Here is a 23,877-nt window from a genome sequence, read left to right as displayed (position 1 = left end):
GGGCCCTCGTATGGTGGGTGCAGCGACTTCTGAGGAGTGTCCACCCGAAAGACCCACGTTTCGAGGTCCCTGTGGGTGTCGACCTCTGGCATCGCGGGTCGAGAAGGTGGAGTTGCTTAACTCTGCTCTGATATCCAGCACAGGGTCGCGGGGAGTCGTACATTCTGCCCGTATACCATCTCCACAGAGATGGCCGTGAACTCCTTTCGGTGGGCTATGCGAAGGCCGAGGAGGATGAAATGCAAGGACAGCGATCACGACAGATCCAGAGCCATTCAGGCGGCCTTCAGTGTCCTGCATTCGCTAGTACGTGATGATTACGACTGGTGCACCTAACCGCGAGGTCCATTTTCGGCAGATGACCTCGCCCCCTGTTTGTACCGTAATGTCAGTCAGAGGTATTGCTACAGGCCACCGCGTAAACCTGTCGATGATTGTGTGGAAGCGTTTTGTCGAACGAGGGAATACGCATACTTCCTTTCTTACGTGCTTGCTGATTTTACACTTCTGGCACGCGATGCACTGTCCGACCCAAGAGTTTACGTCCTTGTTCATGGACGGCCAGAAGTATTTCCCGATGACTAACCGGTACGTCGTCGTGATGCCTGGGTGCACATGATCGTGTACTGCGTGAAATACAGGGTGCGGCAGCATAACTTCCTTTTTTCAAAACTCAATAAAAACTATTGTATGCATCGGAAAATATTTATTTATTTTTTATAATGCAGGTACATGTCTAAAGTTTTTATTTACATTGTTTTGAAGATCAAATCTGTTAGGTGGCGTCCCCCATTCTCCATACATTGCGAAAACCGATTTCTGGCGTTTGTCATGACTCTTGTTAGCATAGCAGGTGTTAGGTTGGAAATTTCTTCTTGGATGTTGGTCTTCAAATCTTGTAGGGTTCTTGGACGGTTCACATAAACACGGGATTTCAAAAAACCCCATAGAAAAAAATCACAAGGGGACAGATCGGGAGAGCGTGCCGGCCATTCCAAATCGCCTCTAATTGAGATAAGGCGTTCTGGAAAGTGTTCCCTCAAAACAGCCATCGATGCTCTTGAAGTGTGTGCTGTTGCACCGTGTTGTTGGAACCAAGTGTCCCCCAAATCCAAATTTTCTAGCCGTGGGAAAAAAAAATTCTGTAGCATGTTTACATACCGGTCCGAATTCACTGTCACTGTAACCTCATTTTCCTCAAAAAAACCAGGGACCAATAATTCCAGCTGAGGAAATTGCACACGACGCTGTGACTTTGGGTGAATGTAAAGGCTTTTGATGCAATTCTCGAGGGTTGGTGTCAGCCCAGTAGCGCATGTTTTGTTTGTTAACCGACCCACACAAATGAAAATGGGCTTCATCGCTAAAAAAAACAATAGCACCCTCGGGAACGACATCAAGAAGAAGCTCACACGCGTTCATCCGAGAATTGAAGTCACGTTCTGAAAGTTCCTGCACTATAGCCATCTTATAGGGATGAAAATGAAGATCATCACGAAGAATTCTTCTCACAGAACGATCGGATAGTCCAAGGGCAGATGCGTGTTTGCGCGCAGAACGCCGTGGCGATCGCAACATTGACGCTCTCACTGCTTCAATGTTCTCAGGTGATCTAACGGGCCGAGGGACTCCAGTTCTTCCTTTTGTCGCACTTGCAGTTTGTCTGAATGTAGTGACCCATGTAACAATTGATTTGCGGTCTGGGACGGGAGCCAACGGGGCTAAATTAAAGCGATTCCGAAATGCACGCTGTGTAGCAATAACCGAACATCCGCTTGAAAAGTAAACCTCAACGGCAAAGGCACGCTCCTTACTATTCCAACGTATGATGGCGACTGAACCATGTCGGGACAAAACTTTACAGTATCCCCTCTTGAACGGGACCACTCGCGCTCTGCTATGACATCAACTAACTGAGTGGCGCGCATTTTAAGAAAGGAAGTTGTGCTGCCGCACCCTGTACTTTCTTGCGAAAATCGGCCGGAATAAATGGCCTAAATTCCTTGTCTGAGATCTCACAGAGTCAATAGGAGTTTAAGCCGAAAATAGGAAACTCCTTGAATTTGTATTTGGAGTTTGCCCTCAGGCTCTGAAGCTCTGCGTCGTCTTTCTGCGCCTCTGCGATTGCCGTATAATCGACCGTGGCGGGAAGTGTGACCCCCGAGATTCGAGGTAAAGCATCTGCAACGACGTTGTCTTTTCGAGACACGTGTATCCAACACGTGTCGGAAGTAAACTGGCTGATTAAGCTCAGTTGCCGTAGTTGGCGAGGGGACGCTTTGTCGGGCTAGTGGTCCGTGAACACGATGATTGGCCTGCCCTCAAGGGAGAAGCGAAAGCTCACAACTGTAGGCGTTGTAGTTACGCTGAACTGGATTGAGTTGTTTCGAAAAGAAGTTCAATGATTGCCAGGTTTAATTCACCCGTCCCCACAGCGGTGGGCGCCACTCTCCGCCCACTGCTGTGTCTGGGGAATCGACGAAGACAACTTGGGATGCACCTGGCAGAGGAAATGACAGTAGTGTAGCATCAACAAGCTATTGTTTGACCGTTTGAAACGCCTGGACTCAGTAGGTCACACAACCTCACGGGAGTCTTTGGTTTTAGGCCCAGACAAGTAAGCATTGAAGATCGCTTAGAGATGAGCAACCTTGAGCAAGAAACCAGGATAGAAGTTTAACATTCACAAGAACCTTCGCAGATCTTTCACCGTGGTTGGCAAGGGAAAGTTTTCTATCAATTCAACCTTATCTGAATCTGGTTGAATTCCTTCAGGGATAATTATGTGGCCGAAAAATTTCACCTGCTTCTGTAGGAATTTGCATTTCTCAACGTTTAGAACGAGCCCAGCCTCAAGGAAATGTTGGAAAATGCACTCGAGGTGGTCCAAATGCTCAGATTCGGAAGAAAAGGCGACCAAAACATCATCCCTGTAAACGAAACAAAAGTACAAGTTTCGTGGACAGAGTGGATGAATCTCTGAAATGTCTGCTCTGCGTTGCACAAGCCAAAAGTCATCCTGGTGTGCAGATAGCCGTTTTCGGTATGTCTTCTAGAGCTACAGAAAGCTACAGATCCAAGGTAGTAAAAACACGGCAGTTTGTCAATGAATGCGCAACATCATGGATGAGTGGAATAGGGTCTCGGTCGAGAATTGTCTGAACATTCAGCCGCCTGTAATCTCCGCAAAGCCTCCATTCGCCGTTTGGCTTAGGGAACAAATAAAGTAGAGATGACCAACAGCTATTGGAAGGTCCGCAAACGCCCTATTCCATGAGATCATCGAACTCTTTCTTTACAACAGCTAACTAGCTAGCTAACAAATTTCAAGGCCCTGATCCAATATGGATTGTTGCGCCAACGATTATTATTATTATAGCTTCTGGAGTGATAAAGGGCGCACTTCTAAAAAGATCGGGGAGCCAGTAGCGTTGATGTGGTGCTACGCCTCATGCTTAACCGGCTGGGAAAAACTACCTTCAGTAGTAATGTTGCAATATTTTCGAAGGAGTGGGCAAATGCGATGATCGGCAACGTCTTCGAAAATGTTTCCTGACAACTTTAAAAAGGTTACGAGGCCTATGCTAATGTCTGCCAAAACGAATCGCCACGAAAACGTTCAGCGCAGTCCGAGACTCACGAGGATGAGGAAAGGAATTCACGCCAGCCAGTCGCAGGGTTTGCGGTATCAACGTGTTTGGATGGGGTACCGGGAGAACCGACACCTCAGCGCCCGATTTGATCAGAAAGCAACGCTTGTTCATTGCTTTCAGGTCTTCCACTTTCTGACGTGCGTCTCTAGAGACTTCCGCGTGCGTACACCTTACTCCCAGCGACCCTGAGTCCACGCAGGCCAAGATGGCGCGGGTACCCTCCGGGAGCCGGTGATCTCTGAGTCGACCTTATCCCCAATCAGCTGCCTCATTTCTCGGAGCAGCTGGCTGGGAGTACGGTTGCCCAGCGTCAGCTCGTTCGGCAAGTGATTCAGTGATTCGCTTCCTCACTCACTGACAACCGGCGTTTATCATAGAAGCAGTCCTCCAACACATCCGTGGCCAAACCAATGGTCTCCCCGTCGAGACCAATAAGAGCGTGGTTAAAACGCATGGCGTCTGCTGTAACGTATGTCGGTGCAAATTGCGCCTCCAATTGGCCAAACCATGCCGCCGGATTGCACCGCCAAAGGGGACACCCTGACTGAAACCGCTGCCGCAGAGGAATTGGACCTCCTGCGGGTTTGTCTTCCTGAGAAATTGGAGGTAGCGAGTGAAGCAGAGGCAGAAGGCCGGAGCGGAAAAAGAACAGAGTGAACACAATTGCTTCACGCATTAATGCAACCTGGCTGAAGCGGCGTTCCACAACTGACGTTCTTTGTGGTCGACGCATCAACGAACGTCTCAAATCTAAAATATATCGCAATGTCGTCCGGTCCGTCCTGTCGCCCTTTACAGATCTGAGTGTTGGCCGACTATAAAGGACAATGAACGGCGGCTTACGGTGATGGAGACGAAGATGTTGCGTTGGATTAGTGGCGTGGCACGCTATTATCACATCCGAAATGAGGATATCCGAGAACGATTTCTATTTGTGTCAATTTCAGTTTTCGCAAGCTTCAGTGTTGTTTTATACCACGTTTTGAATAGCGCCAATATCGCCCATAATCATATTTAATCGCCAGTACCGTTGAGAAAAGGGGACCGGGGTAAATAAAAACAAGTCGGGAAACCGGAAGCTGGACGCTTTAGGTATGAAAGGTTTTGTGTATTTCTTTAATAAAGACATTTGAGTGTGAATTTGTCCCATAAGTACGTAACACGTAATATACGCATATATTATATGAGAATGTCCACTTTCGGGTGATATTGACATTCAAAATCTTGAATTTCCAAAGAAGTGAAACTTTGATCTGTTATAACTTTGCTAGTAATAGTGCAATTTGCACCATACTTGGTACGATCGAGCTCTATGTTATAGGCTACCTTACTGCAACCGTGGTGCTAGGATGAACTTAAGGGGAGTCCTGCAGCCAATTACTGAAAATTATAGTAATATACTATTGTTAACTTTATTTAAAGGGATATCGGTATGAAAGGTATTTCGGAGCGTAGCCACCATATAGTGTAAGCCTCTTGATTTTTTTCAGATTTTTCTATGAGGCAGTTTCTGAGAATGGAACCGTTAAATAAATGATCAATTTCGACACCCGAACTCCCCATCTTTCCAAGAAATGTCAAAACTAAGACCAGCTTCGAAAAGTACTAACCGAGGCCTTTCATTTGATACCCCACATGACTATATTCGGCATAAAAAAAAATTGACACCCATATAAAGGGACCTCTCCTTAAATTCAAAGTAAAAGGATGTTACTCACTGTATGCGTGAGCTTTCACGGTTTCCACCTTCCACCAAATTTGGTGTCAATCGCTGCTGCAGTCTCCGAGAAAAATATGTGTGACGGACAAACAGACAGTAAACCAATTTTAATAAGGTTTTGTTTTACACAAAACCTTAACTATGGAGAAAACCGTCTTCGACATCAAAACTATCCGTTTTCATTGAAATTTCCACTCCGACTCTCTGAGATAATTCCGAACGGAGGAGAGAGAAGGCTCTTTCCATTACCTCCACTCTTTATACCTCTGAATCGTTTAAATCTTTTCGGTGCCAAAAACGGCGCATTTTTAATCGAAGGAACACGAAACTATCTCCTCAAGCAACATTTTTTTGCCCAGAAATAGATAAAAATTTATCTTATTTTGATTTAAGCTATTTTGTCGATTCTATTTTGAATATAAATATTGAATGTTATATGCATCACTTTAATACATTTTCCTAACTCTAGAAATTTAGCTTTATTATAAATGTCGCTTTATAACAAAAATAAGCCCAATATTCCCAAGAACTGAATATACGAGTAGATTAGTAATTACTTCAGTAGGGGGAATCCCCAATCAAGGACATTAATTTGCTCATTAATCAAAGACACACACCGCCGCACCTTAATTGAGCACAACGAAACGTCACCGCCTTCGACCACTTTTCGTCCAATTTCTCAGTAGTGACAGCCGGTGTTTTTGTTGGGCGACGTGTCATTTACAGGCAGATCTCCGATTTTCCTCGTCGACGATCACGTTTGTGCAAATGTTGGAAAAATTCTAAGGACACGGTCTCGAAATCCGTGCAGTTTAAGCGCAACCGAATTGCACACAGCCGCGGTGTTCGCACTTGGAAAAGTCCCAATTAGCTGACCAGTTTAGTGTTTATCGTGGAATAGCGGGCGTACGCGAGTTCCGTGTGATTTTCTCCACGTCTTCGTGGCGGTCGCGGATAAACTGCACCAGCAAAAACAATCACAATGAATCGACAGGCAAAGTTCATGAATCGGCGGACGGCCGGCTACAGCAGTCTTATCACATTCGCCGTGTTAATGATTGCCTGGCTCTCGGGCTTCGCGTCGAGGCTGTTTGCGGTAATTCGGTTCGAGAGTATCATTCATGAGTTCGATCCGTGGTTCAATTACCGCGCGACCGCGCATATGGTGCAGCATGGGTTCTACCAGTTCCTGAATTGGTTCGACGAGCGCGCCTGGTACCCGCTGGGGCGGATCGTCGGCGGGACCGTGTACCCCGGCCTGATGATCACGTCCGGCGGCATCCACTGGCTGCTGCACCTGCTGAACATTCCCGTTCACATCCGCGACATTTGTGTGTTCCTCGCTCCAATTTTCAGGTAGACATGCCCCACCCCGCCTGGCGCAAGCGGTACTAAGTTTTTCCATCTTTCCAGTGGCCTTACTGCAATCTCCACGTACCTGTTGACGAAGGAGCTGTGGTCGCCGGGAGCGGGTCTGTTCGCGGCCAGCTTCATCGCCATCGTCCCCGGCTACATTAGTCGTTCCGTGGCCGGGTCGTACGATAACGAGGGCATTGCAATCTTCGCCCTGCAGTTCACCTACTTCCTGTGGGTGCGATCCGTTAAGACAGGGTCCGTTTTCTGGGCCGCAATGGCAGCTCTCTCGTACTTTTACATGGTGTCCGCCTGGGGCGGCTACGTCTTCATAATCAACTTAATCCCACTTCACGTGTTTGTTTTGCTTATCATGGGACGCTACACGCCACGTCTCTTCACCAGCTACACAACGTTCTACATTCTGGGCCTCTTGTGCTCCATGCAGATCCCGTTCGTCGGCTTCCAGCCCATCCGCACGAGCGAACATATGGCAGCGATGGGGGTGTTTGCACTCCTTATGGCCGTCGCTTTCCTGAAGTACCTACAGAGCGTCCTGTCCAAGAGCGAGTTCAAGAAACTCTTTATTTTCGGGTCGTTGTTCGCGGCGATAATTGTCTTCGCAGCCGTTGTACTGCTCACGCTAATGGGAGTGGTTGCACCGTGGAGCGGTCGTTTCTACTCGCTCTGGGACACAGGATACGCCAAGATCCACATCCCCATCATCGCTTCCGTTTCGGAACATCAGCCGACGACGTGGTTCTCCTTCTTCTTCGATCTGCACATTTTGGTGTGCGCGTTCCCGGTGGGGCTGTGGTATTGCATCAAAAAGGTGAACGACGAGAGAGTGTTCGTTGTGCTGTACGCGATCAGCGCTGTTTACTTTGCGGGCGTTATGGTGCGGCTGATGTTGACGTTGACACCTGTTGTTTGCATGCTGGCGGGAATAGCGTTCTCGGGGTTGCTGGAAGTGTTCTTGAAGGAGGACAGCGCACCGAACAAGCAGTCGAGCGAGGAGGCTGACGAAAGTGCCGTGGAAAAGAAGAATATGTATGACAAGGTAAGTTGGTTGTTTTAAGGAGCAGGTGTGGTGTGTGCAATACTTTAGACACAAAGTTGAATGTGCTGTGTGGAGACCAATTAGGTCGTAATTTACTACGGAAGAAGAATTGTCAGTTTACTGCCAAATGATATTCTTCGCTTCCCTGCAGGAACGGACAGATTAGAAAACGTAATAGTAACAATCAAACCAGCTCCTCTTTAAATTCAAATATGGGCGCTTAACACAGGTTTATTTCAGAAAAGGTTGATATTAGCGTCTCCTGTTTACTCCTTATTGGTGTATAGGGCATCCGCTAGTTTCATTATCATCACACTTAATGTTGTGCGAGTGATAAGTTCATAGCAACGAGACAAGCAGACATCCATGACGACTGGGATCGAACGCAGAGCAACGAGATTGAGTGGCTGATGTTCCACCCTCTCAACCATCGCGCCATCATGCGGGAACTCTGCCTTTCAGCCGTGTCACTTAGATTTCTTTATACATTATGGAGTGGAAGGGAACCATTAATTTAGAAAGTCACCTTTTTTTGGCAAAAAAATCAATTATATTCTTGAATTTCAATGTCAATGAGCCGCAAAATACTCGTTCGATTGTCAGTTTACTTCTGCATTTGACACAAGTCTTTCCTGGGATATTTCCATAGTGATCCCTGGAAGTTCTTTCTTTTTGGAGAAGGATGAATACGGGACTCCCGTGTTTAAAATCAGCAAAAACTGTGCCAACAGTCCCTCCAGTTTCCGTTTGAAGGTTGTCGTAGCACGGATCATCTTACTAGGGAAAATCACCTGTCATGAATCAACAAGAAATGCGCCAAAAATGAACGGGGTTCCTGGAGAACAACAACTGCTTTGAAAAAATAAGCGAATATAAACCTCTTAAGCTTCCATGTCCCTGCAGAGGAAGCTGCAATCGAAATAAATCAAGCATACCACGTCAACCACAGCTAGGGGCTATTGCTGATAATTCGCTGAAGGGTGCTTCACGCTTAGGGTCTTCTCGAGAGATTTGCACTCCTCCTGCGTCACGTGTTCCCAAGGCGAGCCACTCTGTTACAGTAGATTCCATTGCAACATACAGCTAACAATGGAATTGTCGACTCTTGACTGTCACACCCGATTTATTCAGAAACGACTATTGTCAATGTGAAGTTTGATGAGAATATGTGATCTGCGAATCCGTTGGGGATGCTCCCCACCGATACGGAAGGGTGTTTTTTTCACAGGTTATCGTCATGTGGGATATCAAATAAAAAGGCTCGTTCAGTACTTTCCGAAACTGATCTTATTTTTTATATCGGGTGAAAAATAGGGGAATGAGGACTCAAAATGTATGCCCCGAACACCCTCATTCCGCAAAACTATGTCTCGCTGCCGCAAACTCTTCTCCCATCGGCACTTACGGCTATGGGCAGAGGTGGACGTGAGTCTCGGACTGCGCCGAACGTTTTCGTGACGTTTCGTTCTCTCCGACATTAGCATCCTTATAGTAGGCACAGACTTTGTGTGTCACTATAGGCTGCTGGTGGAGTTGCAACAAGGCTTTGATAGACCCCGCAACCACTTTATTTGGTCCCTGAGCCAAACGGTGAATGGTAGTCATGCGGAGATTATAGGCGTCTGAATGCTCAGACCATTCCAGACCGATACCCCATTCCACTCATCCATGATTTTGCGCAATCACTTACGAACTACCGTGTTTTTATGACCTTGGATTTAGCCAAGGCGTATCATCAATTCCTGTCGCTTCCAAAGATATTCCGAAAACGGTTATCTGCACACCTTTCGGACTCTTCGAGTTCACCAGGAGACTCTGTCTTGCGAAACTTGAACTGTTATTTGGCAACGGTTGAGCTTCTTTTCAAAACAGCTCAACGCAACTACAGCGCCTACGATCGTGAGCTTAACCCTTTCTTTCATGGTGAAAGTGGGAAGTTGTCTAAAAAATAATCATCATCAACGGCGCAACAACCGATATCCTGTCTAGGCCTACCTTAATAAGGAACTGCAGACATACCGGTTTTGCGCCGAGGTCCACCAATTCAGTATTCCTAAGAGCTGTCTGGCGTCCTGATCTACGCTATCATTCCATCTCAGGCAGGGTCTGCCTAGATAGGAGAAATTATCAACGGTCTCAAAGTTGTAGTCTCCTATTTTTATTCTTCTCATTTGACCAGTCCGATTTGATGTTGTTGGTGCTGATGTTGCCACCATTTATTTTATCTTGCCTTCATTGATATGCAGCCCAAGATTTCGCGCCGGGATACCGTGTTCGGTGGCCTTGAAATAGATGGAAAAAACGGTGCAGCTGATGGCCATATTCTAACAGTTTTTTCATCGCCTGCCGCAGAGGGAAAATCTAATCTGTTATTGATTTGCCTGGAGTGAAGCCTCTTTGGTATGGCCCAACGATGTTCTGGGCGTATAGGGCTATCCGACCTAGCAAGATAGCGAAGAATATCTTATAGATGGTGTGTGTGTGGTGGGGGAGAAGCTACAGCTTCTGGACACTCAGGCCATGTTGGCCCATTGTACTCGCCACCCCCGCCTAATGGAATATTCCGGATTCGTTAACGTATCGCAGGATTTCCGTTAGTGGATGTGATGCTACCCGTCGAAACTGGAGAACATCGGCACCAAAGATCTGATGCCTGATACGTGCATAGGCGGGGCATTCACATAGGAAATGCTCCGTGGATTCCGCTTCCTCATTACAGGAGGGACACGTATCATCTTGAGTAATTCCTATTCTGAACATATGCCCAGCTAGTGAATTATGGCCTGTCAGAATGCCCACAATTCACCTGCAAGTCCTCCTGCTTTTCGAGAGAATAAACTTTACGGTACGCATGTTCGGTTCTGGCAGGAAAAGTTTGGTGTATCAAGCAGCATTTAGGCTCTGTCGCCTGTCATTGTGGGAAGATTGTTTCCAGTTTTTGAAAACAGACTTAACCAATGCTATTCATACTCCAATTGCTGGTTCCGGTCCCGGCATAGGAGAGATTGACCCCTCTTTCGCTAAAGCATCCGAAATTTCATTTCCCTCTACGCCACAGCGACCAAGTACCCAGAGTAGTCCAACCGTATTGAATCTAGAGATAGAGTTCAAATGGTTTCTGCATTCCTGAACGATTTTCGAGGTGATCGAAGGACTACTCAACGCCCTCAATGCAGGTTGGCTATCACTGCAGATTGCGATGCGTCCAACCGCTCGTCAATAACCCAGTTTGCCGCCCTTAGGATCACATAAACTTCGGCTTTAAAAACCGTTGCATATTGTCCCGAAGGAAAAGCCCACTTCTCGTTGTTATTTGAGAGGTAGACTTCGGCTCCAGAATCGTCTTCTGTTTTTGAGCCATCGGTGTAGAAGACTTCCGTATATCCACCCCAGCAATCTCTGCTTTAGCATAGCATGGATCCACTTAATTAAAGCATCATCAACACCATCCTCTCTAGCGGCATCACAACTTTTTTGAATAGGCGCCCAATCAAATTCCCATTCAATGTCCACGAACACCCACATCGCGTACTCATCATTCAAAGTTGCAGTACGCTCTAAAGGAGTCTCGTTTCGAACACCTAACGAGCCTCTTATATTAACGCTGTGAGTTCCTGAAATTTAACCAGTCTTCGTTCTTATTACTTTTGTAAGCACGGTTGAGAAGTCGCCTCGTTGATTTCCTGAGTTTTTGCAGTTCCCGATTCCACCAAGGAACCGTTCTACCGCTTTGGCCTCAGGGAAATAGGACAATCCTCTTCATAGCACTCTAAAAGTATGCAGTTCAGAGTTTTCAATTCATCTTCCAGCGCCAAAGGGGGCCTTAGTCGCCTAGGAAACTGTACTTTATTGCTAAGAAGTTCATTGAACTTTGTCCAATCCGTTTTTCTAGGGTTCCGTCTTAGTACTACAGCCTGTTCGCCCGCATTAGTCAGATTGAATTCTAGGTATCGGTGATCTGACAGTGAGACCTCGTCTAGCACTCGCCAGTGTGTAATCAACTCTAACAACTTTGAAGTGCAGATTGTTAAGTCAATTACTTCACTTCTTCTTGGCGCCACGAACGCCTACGTTGACGGTCATCAGACCAGCTGAAGTGATAAAATCAAACAGTTGCTCTCCTCTAGGATTGCATTTGCTACTGCCCCAACAAATATGCTGAGCGTTCGAATCATAACCTATTAAAACTTTAAGCTCACTTGATTCTGCATACGCTACCAGATCCTTTAGTTCAAAGAATCATAGGGTAAGTAAACATAGGCAGCTATGACGTTGCTCCTCTTACCATTAACCTGGTGTTGTAAGTTGACCGCAACAAGGCCCTGGGAGCAGAATTTTCTCAGCATGGTTGCTTCTAACAATTTTGACATCAGAACGCAGGCCCTTGGTCTCGAGGATCTTTCATCGAGGAAGATCCTGGTCCCCTTGACTGATCCAATACCACCGATTCTGTTAAAACGAACCCATAGCTCTTGAACCAGAAATATATAAGGATAGTCCTACAACTTTGCCAGCTTTGCCGCCAATAGATAGGAAGAAGCTTTGGCATGCTACAGGTTGATATGACTAACTCTTATGTTTGTAGCCATAATTGCAGTCTAATATGAAAACTGCCGCTAAATGAAAAGTCTGCTGCGTTCAGTGCGGATCCCACCGGGATTACCAGCTTGTCCTCACCTTCCACGGAAAGTTCCGCATTCTTGCGTCCGATTTCTCTGGATATCGCCACACTTGGTGGTATAGCAACGTCTATGTCCTCATTCCCAAGAAACTTCGCCTTCTTTCGCAGTGCCTTCCGGTGTGGTCGGCTAGAAGCCCTCCCAGGTTCACGGAGTCCGGGCTGCATGTATCTATTTTCACATACCGGCGTTAGACCAGTTGCGTTCGCATTACCAGCTTCCCTTTCTTCCGTTTTTCCGGGTACAGGCGGAGGAGAAGGTTCTGACAGGTAAGCCTGTAGTTCCTTCTCCTTTGCGACTAAAGTTTCCTTCTGCCGAGCCTTCCTCCCCCGTATTTTTGAAGAGTTAGGTAACAGTGTCACCGACCGACCGGCCGTAGTCAGATTTCCAGTTCCTCTGATTACGGGAGTTGCTGTACTATCCTTTTTGCCTGACCGCGCCGTAGACACCGGGTGTAGGTTTTCCACTGAAGTGGAGAGCCTTTCTTCCACAGATTTGTCCGTGGGGGAACATGAATTAGGTGAGGCCTACAAAATCCATGCCTCGGCCACGACCTGATTTCTCAGAGCCGCGGGTGGATTCGAAGTCTGTGACTTCTTACCGCTTGGAGACTTACAATCCTTTGTTTCGATCTTCATGTGTTATTGGATACTCTTAGTGTAGTAGTAAACTGCCGTAAGCTCCCCCACCACGCCATCGTGGTGTCCGAGGGGGCTCTCGGCAGGATGAGCATCGAGGTGTATAAGGCTTCATCCTGCTGACTGCTTGGTTAAACCCCGCCTGGTGCGGTTGCTCCCTGTACTGTTCGAGTTCACAGACCTGTTGGTTCTCTCAGGCTTCCTTTTTCCGTCTGTGAAATCGCTTCTCCGTTCGACGGGGTACGTGATAGGGCTCTGCGCGTGCCTGCATTTTTTCAGAATGCAACATTCCATTCCCATTCCGTTGCTAGCTTACATTCATCGTCAAACCAGCCATGCTGACTTTTCTTGCGGTTGGGGCCAAGTATGTTTGTGGCTCGTTTTCCGCTTTGAGGATCCACTCAACTACCTCGTAAAAGGTATCCTTCTCCAGCTCTACAGTCTCCTCTGTAGGGGCATGAACGTTTATGCGGCTTGTATTTCTCAATTTGCCTTGTAAATGCAGAGTGCATAGCCCTACCCAACCCCCAACCTGGAGGACCAGTTGGTACAATTTGTCCCGTTCCCCGTCCCGTGTCATTCTCCTCCCTCTGCAGTTCTTCATTAAGAAAGAACTTCCAGCGATCACCACGTGGAGGTAGAGGTAGAGGGTTTGGTAGTAGAACTTTTGGTGTTGGTTTAGCAGGCGTTTCCCCGGTTCTATGCTCCATCGTGGGTACCAATCTACGTTCCGCCCTGGAGCCTATACTACCCTTTGACCCCCTCTATAATTATTAGTCAAATTAAATGATGCGGCTAGTAAGAAAAAAGTCATGCTACCTCCCCTCTCGCTCCACCATAGATAATTTTCGGCCAACTCACCAGGCCTTTTCGATAATCAATCAGTTTAATATTAAGTATTCGGGGAGAGGAGCTTAATTCGTGATCAACAGTTTAGATGACGAGCAGAACTACAAGTTGGCATATAGATTAGGGGTTTTAAAGTGGCGCGCCATCCGTGTTTTTGGACGTCAGGATAAGGACAGGTGTTTATAATGAAAATGTCTTGGAAAGTTTACCGACTGCAGACCAAGGACATTTTGACAAGATTCAGCATCATCTCACAAAGCGCGCATCAATCAAAAATGGCTAAAAAACAATCTCAAGCGAGCTATTCGCCAGAAATGGGCTAAAATGCAAAAGAACCACCTGTTGCAGGGTGGCCCGCGATCATTGACTGTCTCGGCGTTATAAGTAGCGTCAATAACAACGCAAATCAATCAAATTCACGCAAAAATTAAAAAGATTTAGTACTTTATTTTGATGCAGTTTTTTCGTCTCAACAAACATACGTTAAGCTAATATCGCAACCGCACATTCAGTTAGTAAATATTAAAATAGAAGAAAATATGAATTCTTACATACTTTTTTCGTTGATTATTTTGAAAATTATATTTACGTTTTCTTAAATTTTACAGGCTGGTAAATTGAAGCACCGTCCCAAGCACGAATCGTCTCATGAATCGAATGCCGGCATTGGATCCAACATCAAAAGTATTGTTATTGTTGCAATTCTCATGCTCCTGATGATGTTTGCTGTCCACTGTACCTGGGTCACCAGCAACGCATACTCAAGTCCATCTATTGTCCTTGCGTTCCACAACAGCCAAGACGGGTAAAAACTCCTCCACTTATTAAACATAAGAAAATAATCATTAGACTGTCTGCGAAATTAATCAATCCATTTCACAGATCTCGTAATATTCTTGATGATTTTCGTGAAGCTTATTACTGGCTCTCACAAAACACAGCAGATGATGCGCGCGTAATGTCATGGTGGGATTATGGCTACCAAATAGCTGGGATGGCAAATCGTACTACATTAGTGGATAATAACACATGGAACAATAGTCATATAGCTCTAGTCGGCAAAGCAATGTCATCGCCTGAGGAAAAAGCCTATGAAATTATGACATCGCTTGATGTTGATTATGTTCTAGTAATTTTCGGTGGTGTAATTGGTTATTCAGGCGATGATATCAATAAATTTTTGTGGATGGTGAGAATAGCAGAGGGTGAGCATCCAAAGGATATTCGTGAAAGTGATTTTTTCACAGAACGGGGAGAGTTTCGTGTCGACGCTGAAGGCGCACCCGCTCTACTTAATTGCTTAATGTACAAATTGAGTTACTATAGATTTGGAGAATTGAAATTAGATTATAGGTAAGTTAATATGGAATGTGAAAGCAAATTTCGGAGTGTGCGTTTAGCAGTATAGAACTGACAATGTCTTCCATACTTACAGGGGCCCTTCAGGTTACGATAGAACAAGAAACGCCGTAATTGGAAACAAAGATTTCGACCTTACATATTTAGAGGAAGCGTATACATCAGAACATTGGCTTGTGAGGATCTATCGTGTCAAAAAGCCCCATGAATTCAACCGACCTGCCTTAAAAGTGAACGAAAGGGCGATCCCTCCCAGCAATTATATCTCCCGAAAGGTAAGTCAGTCAAATTCCATCTACTAAATTTTCTTAATTTGCCTAATTGGTTGTGGAATGATTCCAACGGCGAAGTTTTTACTTTTTGTCTTATTCATATCAGATTAAAGATAATTTGGATGTGTCAAAAGTAATTGAAATTTGGCGTTGTCGTATTATTGACTTATAATCAGTCTTCAGCAAGTCTGATATCTGTCGTTTATCGCTCAACGAATTAGTATTGAATTATCAAATCGATACCTCATTAGTGAACGATTTTCATTCAAAAAACAACTCCGATGCATGTCTACCACTTGAGCTTCCCAAAAGATAATTAGAAAATGTTCGCGATGTATTGATAACAATAATGGACGTTGTTTCTCAAACTTTTAAATGTTGATTTATTTATGGAGATATAGCTATAATCCCAAGGCATTTCCATCAAAAGTGTCGATAATTCGTAAAAAAAATGTTTATGTCGATAAAATTGTATTGGATTTGTTCATATGGCATCCAGTTTCTCCGTCAAATGTAATAAGGCGGTCGCGTCGCTTAAAACAAAAAACAAAAGCCATTTTCTCTACAGAAAACAAATTATTTAAAGAAAAATAACTTCAGTTTAATCCTGAGCCCAGAGAATTCTTCGGACGTTGCTTTTCCCTACTCTATGAGAATTGTGGTCGTAAGAGATAAGTGCGTGATCACTGCTCCCTCAAACATGCTGAAATGGAAAAGGCTGTTATTATTTTGTGTGTATTATATATTAATTGAAACCCAGTTTGGAGGCGTGCCACGAGAATGGATCACTTCAGAGATCACAAAGCCGAAGCTAATCAAGGAGAGTGAGCATGTATGTCAGACAATTTTATGAAACAATCTAGGACCTAATAAATTTGTAGCTGTTCAAATTGGTCATGCTCCTCTTGGTCGCTAGTCGTGCCACTCGTTCTACTTGGCCTCTGGGCAACCAATTGCGAAGAATTTGCTGTAAGTCCCGCGGAGCTGGTATGCCGGGAGAATCCAGCGACCGCGTACTCGACATTAGGTCGGAACTGAACACCAGCTGTTTGTTTCATCTACTCTAGGACTCTAGGGGGTGGAATGTTGTGGCGGAGCAACCAGATAAAGGAGGAGGGTTTGAGGCAACGTACTATCCTCAGTAAAACAAAAATAAAATGCTGAGCTCAGGAAAAGAGATAAATAGAGTATAGTGGGAGTTATTCCACTATGCTAAATCCTACCTGATCTCTCTTGGTGGCAGGTTCCGCGACAGGCCGACCAAGAAAATGTATACAATGTCGTTACAAACATCATGATTGGATTGAGTCACAAACCTCGGAGAAATGCTAGGGCGTCCACCTCAGTCGACGCGGCAAGACGGGCCCCCATTCTGTCGAAAAATGGGCACGGGTTCTTGATGCATGAACGGCATCAGGACATAAGCAAGTTAGTCCGAACAAAACAAATTCGTGTCTGCACGCTAAATGTTGGTACCCTAACTGGAAAGATCGAGGAACTCACAAGAGCCCTTCGGAAAAGGCGCACTGATATCTGCGCTCTGCAAGAAACCCGATAGTCTGGTGCCAAAAGCTGCGACATTGAACGCGAACGCGGTAAAAATGGCTATAAACTTCTCTATTTCAGTTGCCCACACACTCAATATGGTGTTGGCATTGCCATCTCAGTGTTTCCGTGATGCTATTAAAGAAGTCGAACGATTTGATGATCGGCTGATGAAGCTCATCATTATATTAGCTGATCCCTTTATCCACTTCTTCACCGCACTTACGAATACATGGTTCATCAAACAATTGTCTCATCTTCCTACATATTATAGATGGAAAAACGCAAATCGACTATATTCTCATAAGACGCCGACATTTTATCACTGTCACTAATTACAAAGTCGTTCCCTATGAGACCATAGCACCTCAACTTCGGCCATTGATTGCTGTTCTGCGAATTAAGCCACCGATAAAACAGCGTGAGGAGCGCACTGGCCCACGACGTATTAAATGGTGGCGATTTGGTGAGAAGAAAGAAGAAACGATCTCACTCACACGATTACTGACTATTGCGAATGTAGAAGAATCGTGGAACCAAATGAAAGACACGATCCACAAAGCGGCCTCTGCAACCCTCGGGATCACCAAGCCGGTAAACGGTACATCAACCGAGATACTTGACTTTGGAATTTTGATGTTGAAATGACGGTCCGTGAAAAGAAACGCCTCAATCACAAATTTCTCGACGATAAAACACCGGCCAATTGGCAAATTTATAAGAATGTTAACCGGGAAGCAAAGAAAGCAGTCGCTGTCACCCAAGCGAACCATTACAAAAATCTTTACGATAAACTGGACACTGGGGATGGCGAGAGAGATCTATATCGACTTGTTAAAAGCCGTAACGAACGTACACAGGATATCGAACACTTCTATTCGGTTAATAACAAGAACGGTACTTTGCTTATCAACCGTCGAGCCGCAACGGATAGATGACGAGAATACTTCGAGCAGATTTCAACTGAAAAATTTGCTCATCCTCCACTTCCACAATCATTGCCGACATTTGGACCAGTTCCACCTGTCAGCACAAGCCAAGTCGAGGAGGCAATAGAACGAATCAAATCGGGGAACGCCACAGGACCCGACGACATCGCATCTGTTCTCTGGAAAGCGAAAGCTGGGACCCAACACTGTGCCTCAGTGAATTCTTCAATCGGGTTATTCAGGAAGGTAGGACACCATCTGACAGGCAAGAAAGTACCACTGTTCTAATATGAAAAAAGAAAGGTTGTCCAGCAGAATGTTCAAATTGCCGTCCGATCCGGTTACTTTCTCATACCATGGTGATTTTTGAACGCATTCTTGACAACTGTATTCGCGAAATCATTGAAATAACCGTGAATCAAGCCAGATTTGTCAAGAACTGCGGAACTACTGATGCAATACACGCTACGCGGTTACTCATGGAGAAACACCGTGAGAAGCATTGCCCTCTTTACATTGCATTTCTGGATCTAGAGATAGCGTTTGACCGTGTGCCACATGAACTAATTGGGTATGCTCTACGGTAACACCTACTACCAGAGGATCGCGTGCCTGGGTGAAATTGCTCCACCACGATCCGAAAACCAAAGTTCGAAGTGTGGCGGGTGTATCAAAACCGCTTTGTGTCTCTGTTGGTGTTCATCAATGAAGTGCCCTCTAACCATTTCTCTTTGTTCTTGTTATGGACACCGTCACATGGGATATCCAACGTCCAGCGCCCTACACTCTGCTTTATGCAGATGATGTTTTCCTATCAATAGCAAAAATGATTTCGAGCAGCTTGCCCAAAAGTGGAATGATCGCTTCATGCAACACGCTCTCAGATTGAATCTAAACAAAACGGAATTTTTGACAACCGATTCCCATGAAACAGGCACAATCACTGTCAGCGGCAGTGATCTGCCCAGAATTGAGTGATTTAAATACCTCGGATCAACGCTATCAGCCAATGGAGAACTGCGTTACGAAATTGCTTCACGCGTTAACGCAACCTGCATGAAGTGGCGTTCCACAACTGGTGTTCTTTGTGATCGACGTATCAACGAATGTCTCAAATTTAAAATTTACCGCAATGTTGTCCGTCCTGTCGCTGTCTTTGGTTCTCAGTGTTGCCCGACTATAAAAGACAATGAGCGACGTCTTGCGGTAATGGGGACGAAGATGTTGCGGTGGACTAGTGGCGTGACACGGTTTGATCAGAATTCACTGGCCAAGATTGGTCTGAACATCGAAGTCGATGGTAAACGAGCAAAAGGCAGGCCGAAACAACGGTGGCTCGATACGCTGGATGGGGATTTAAAAGCCTCAAGATTGCACCCAGATCAGGCATTCGATAGAGTTAAATGGTGAAACCGATCATGAAGCGCCGACCCCGCTTGTAAACGGGACAAAGGCTAAAGAAGAAGATGGGTGAAGTGATGAGAATATTGCAGAAAAATTAGTGTTTCAATGTTTTCTTGACTGTACAATTTGATATTAATCAAAATGATGATTTCACATTGAGAGGCTTCCTTACACAGTGTATTACCTATTGGAAAATATTGTGGAAACCCTTGTAGGTTCTCTTCGATCTGCCTTTCATTAGTCTCTGATAGGCTTTAGCCATTCTTACCTGAGGTGCGATTCGTGGGTAGAAAAATATGAGTACATTTATGAAGAAAACAACACTTCCAGTATTGATCGCGCTACACAATAAAGTTCATTTTTACAGCGAAGCTGACAATTGCATCACTCCAGAACTACAAGGAACAAAGCTATGCTGGAGTGCGTAAATTCCTTGTAAGCAAGATCAGCATCCAGAGCTTTTCATCTTACATATTCGCTACAAGCATAATCAGCCTCTTATTGATATCGCAATTTTCATGGAAGAGAATTTGAAATCCATTTTAATGATCTTTTCGTTTTTTTTTTCATTTTCAGACATCAAAACGGCGGAGAGGTTTCATCAAAAACAGGCCGGTTGTCGTGAAGGGGAAACGTTCGAAAAAATAGAAATGCCACCCTCATCATATAAATAATAAATTAAATAAAGATTTAATTTAGAATGCAAGATGCGACAGAACGAATAAATGGAAAAATGAAATTGAAAACATTTTTATAGGAGACAAAAAAAAAAACAAATCAAATTAAAGTAAATCGATTCTCTAAGCCTAACGCTGAAACCAAAATCGGTTTATTCTACGTAGACATATTAAACAAATTTCTTCGTCGGTTCTTCGTTTCCTACCATCTTAAATCTATATGGTTTGCAGTGGCCTTAAAACAATTCTGTAAAACAGCACCCAGTTTTTCTGAAGGTCATTTACATGTGTATGTTCACAATCTTCCTAGTTTTTGTGTTTGTCTTTTCTGCACCTTTTCATCTCCGCCTAATTTCTTCTCTTATGTTACTTTTTCTCAATATTTTGTGTTCGCGTCACGTAAATCTAAATATCCTAATCGTTAAAAATGTATTCGTTAATTATTTCCTTCCCACCTCATGTTCGTGTGTGTTGTATGTTCTGTAAATCCCACAAACAAAAAAAAAAGAAAAAATATTGCGAATTTTCTTCAAACATGGATTATATGTCATTTCACAATTTGCAGCAACTATTTTATTGTTTTATGTGTGATATAGTTAAATAATTAACTATGAAACTGAAATCGATTCGATTCGTTTTAGAAAAGAAAGTACATATAGTTGTGGATATTTGGTTTTTTCCTGTTTCGTTTAGAAGAAAATCTAGCCCAAGATGTAAAAAATTTCGTTGCACTTATAAGCGAATAATTATTTTGAATGAATTTATTTTCAGATGAAATCATGTTTTTTTAAATGTTCTTGAGGTGTAAACGGATTAATTTAATTAGTTAATAAAGGGAAAAATTGAAGAAAATGATTGGTGTTTGTGGATTTGCTTTCCCTTTGGAACTAATTCTTCCGACGTCTCTCGTGTATAGTCATCGTTCGTCCACAATAACTTTAATAACCTTGACAATTAACATCAGCGCAATAGCTTTGCAGGCAAATTCCATCCTCAACAATTTTACATGCTCTAAATCTCGTTTTAAGCCCCTATTGCATATTTAATGGTGAAGCCACTATAGTTTCCCGACGTGTACTCGCAGCAGCTTCATGATTTTTTTCAGGTTTTCCCGTTGGGTAGTTTCTGAGAATAGTTAGGTTAAAGAAATCATCACTTTCTACCCCTCCTACTCCCCACCTTTTTAACAAATCTCAAAGCTTCGGAAAGTACTAATCAAGACCTTTCATTTGATACCCCACATGACTATATTCGGTGATACAAACTTTTATACCCCCTTTTACATATGGAGACCCCCCCCCCCCCTAAATCTCAACGTACAAGGATATCACTCACTGCATGTCTGGCCGTTCACAGTTCTCACCTTCTCACCGAATTTCGTGTCAATCGGTATAGCCGTTTCTGAAAAAAGTGCGTGTGACAGACAGGTAGACATTGAACCGATTTTAATAAGGTTTTGTGCGGCAAATTTTCACCTTAGGCTCGATTTTTTCGCATAATTTTCATCTCGGGCCCGGACTCTCCTCTACAGCCGGAACGCTAACCTGGAAACTCCTACATATTCTATATTACCATACCATTGATTAACCATTTTCAGTGTGTAGCCATACAAACTAAGCTAACTTGCCGTCTCTCCTCCTGAGTCGCTAGGTTAAGGAATAATCGCGAACATTCCAGTGTAGCCCTGTTCGAGGGACTGCGAGTTTTTTCGAAATTAGGACAATAATGAGAGCCACTTATCACTACGAAAATATACTGGTAATCACCGTCTATCTAATCTTCTAGTCAAAGGCTTGGTTTTTGCCGCTCCCTTGGTTATCCCTCTTTCCAAATCCAGAGCCACTGGGCAATGAGAGAGCAAACAGATGTCGTCAGCATAGTCATCGTCCATTGAACTCCACGCCGTCTGAACAAAGCACCATGGAGAATGTTACCGATAACAAGAAGAAATACTATCGGTGACAAGATGCAATCCAGTTCTGAAATAGCCCGTAGTGTGTCGATGTGGTGCAGGATGATCAAGAGCGGAAAGTAGCCTGCTCTTTGCCGATCAAGCTTTCGAGATGTTCTTTGATGCGATCTTTGTGATGGCAGCATCCCACCTGGATGCCCTTTTTTGAAATCTCAACAATCATCCCCTCCTTCCGCTCTCTAGGAAAGGTATCGGATTGCCAAGATTTCCGCACAAATGGAAGTAGCAGATCTGCAGTAATTAACTAACTCTGCAGGGAGACCGTCAAGCCCAGCGAATGATTTCCCTTCTGACTGGAGGAATAGTCTGTATCCGCATGTTACGGTAACTGGCCATATCATCCACAAGATGAGGAACTTCATCGCTTCCCATACGGTTAAGAACCGTGGCGAAGTGTTCTTTCCACCTTTTCAGCTGTTCGTCCTTGTGGATAAGCACTACCGTCCTTCACAGGGCCATCGATAGATTTGTGACCACATGCAATCCGCTTCACGATTCCACAGTCAGCCAACGACTTGTACAACACCCAGGAAAGGAGTATTTTTATGAAGGCAGCCTAATGCTCATCAATATTCTCAGTCGGGTTACTCAGTGTATCTGCCATCTGACCAGGAAGATTGCTCACCGACTGTCGAGCGACAGCTGGATCATACAAACCAACGATGTTGAACTGCCGGGGTCGCAGCTCTCCAACCCTGCGAAAAGTGGCGGACGCAACACAAAAACGAACGTAAGCGATCATCAGATGATGATCCTTCAGCCGTTCAGAACCTCTCTTGTTACCCACATCCAGAAGACTACTCCTAAATCTACTATAATAATAATCGTTGGCGCGACAATCCAATTGGATCAGGGCTTTGAAGTGTGTTAGAGTACTTCATTCAAGACCGTAACGGTACACTACAAAATTAAAGTACCCTGTAGGAGGCAATGTGGTCAGCATTGCGCTCGCCCGAGATTATTACCCTCATTTGACTCAGGTACTCATTCACAGCGAGTCGACTAGTATTCGACGTCAAATCACGATACAAATTCCACTGCCACCAGCGAGATTTGAACCGCGGTCTTCGGTACGACAGCCTTGTGATGTAACCTAAATCTACTGCTGATCGCAAAGTGATCAATATGATTGCTCGTATGATGTCGGTCAGTTCAAACCTAACTAAATTATGGCAGGCTTCGTGCGTCAATCATTTCCCACCAATAAAGAGTCGATGGAAGCTGCAGAAATTCACAAACCTCCCACTCGGCCTTATGGATCTTTCATCGTAGAAGATCCCAGCTCCCTTTACTGATCCAATGCCACAGATTCTGTTAAAACGAACCCATGGCTCTTGCACCAGAAAGATGTAGGGGAAGTCCCGCAGCTTTGTCAGTCTCGCTGCCAACAGACAGGAGGAGGCTTTGGCATGCTGTCGGTTGATTTGACCAATTTTTATGTTTTTCGACATAAACTTAGTTTAATGTGTTATGGAAAACAGTGAGAAGCGTATGCCGCAGTCCGCGTTTCCCCCACACCGTTCCGCCAGAGATCCCCTCGTGTTTGATTTTTCTGAGAAAAGCCGCACTTGGAGGTACCTCAGTTTCCATGACTTCATCCATAAAAAAATTTCATCTTATCCCGCAGAGCATCTGTCTGTTTTCCACTTAGCATCTTGACTGGTTTGCGGTGTCCGGTTTGCATAGATTCAAGCACTCGAGCTGGCATCAAGTCAGTTCCGTTCACGTCTCTAGCTTCCCTTTGTTCCGCCTGTTCCTTGGGAGGTG

General features: G+C 44.7%; 1 protein-coding gene across 1 annotated transcript; it reads left to right on the top strand.

Annotated features, from left to right (window-relative positions):
• The first annotated feature begins 6,068 nt into the window (after positions 1 to 6,068).
• LOC119650710 (dolichyl-diphosphooligosaccharide--protein glycosyltransferase subunit STT3B) lies at positions 6,069 to 20,990 on the top strand. The gene is made up of 6 exons (XM_038053715.1): positions 6,069 to 6,729; positions 6,787 to 7,786; positions 14,561 to 14,757; positions 14,835 to 15,305; positions 15,388 to 15,586; positions 20,038 to 20,990. The coding sequence occupies exons 1-6, from the start codon at positions 6,356 to 6,358 to the stop codon at positions 20,107 to 20,109; spliced, it is 2,313 nt and encodes a 770-aa protein (XP_037909643.1). The 5' UTR covers positions 6,069 to 6,355; the 3' UTR covers positions 20,110 to 20,990.
• The last annotated feature ends 2,887 nt before the right edge of the window (positions 20,991 to 23,877 follow it).

The sequence above is a fragment of the Hermetia illucens genome, chromosome 3 (genome assembly GCF_905115235.1).
Source record: "Hermetia illucens chromosome 3, iHerIll2.2.curated.20191125, whole genome shotgun sequence".
In the NCBI taxonomy this organism is placed as follows: Eukaryota; Metazoa; Arthropoda; class Insecta; order Diptera; family Stratiomyidae; genus Hermetia; species Hermetia illucens.
Note: the sequence above shows the minus strand (reverse complement) of the source record. Positions and strands in the feature narration are given on the sequence as shown.

Coding starts and splice junctions, on each gene's coding strand:
- LOC119650710 (XM_038053715.1), top strand. CDS start 6,356: ATGAATCGACAGGCAAAGTTCATGAATCGGCGGACGGCCGGCTACAGC. Junction 7,787..14,560: donor AGAAGAATATGTATGACAAG/GTAAGTTGGTTG, acceptor TAAATTTTACAG/GCTGGTAAATTGAAGCACCG. Junction 15,587..20,037: donor GCAATTATATCTCCCGAAAG/GTAAGTCAGTCA, acceptor TTTCATTTTCAG/ACATCAAAACGGCGGAGAGG.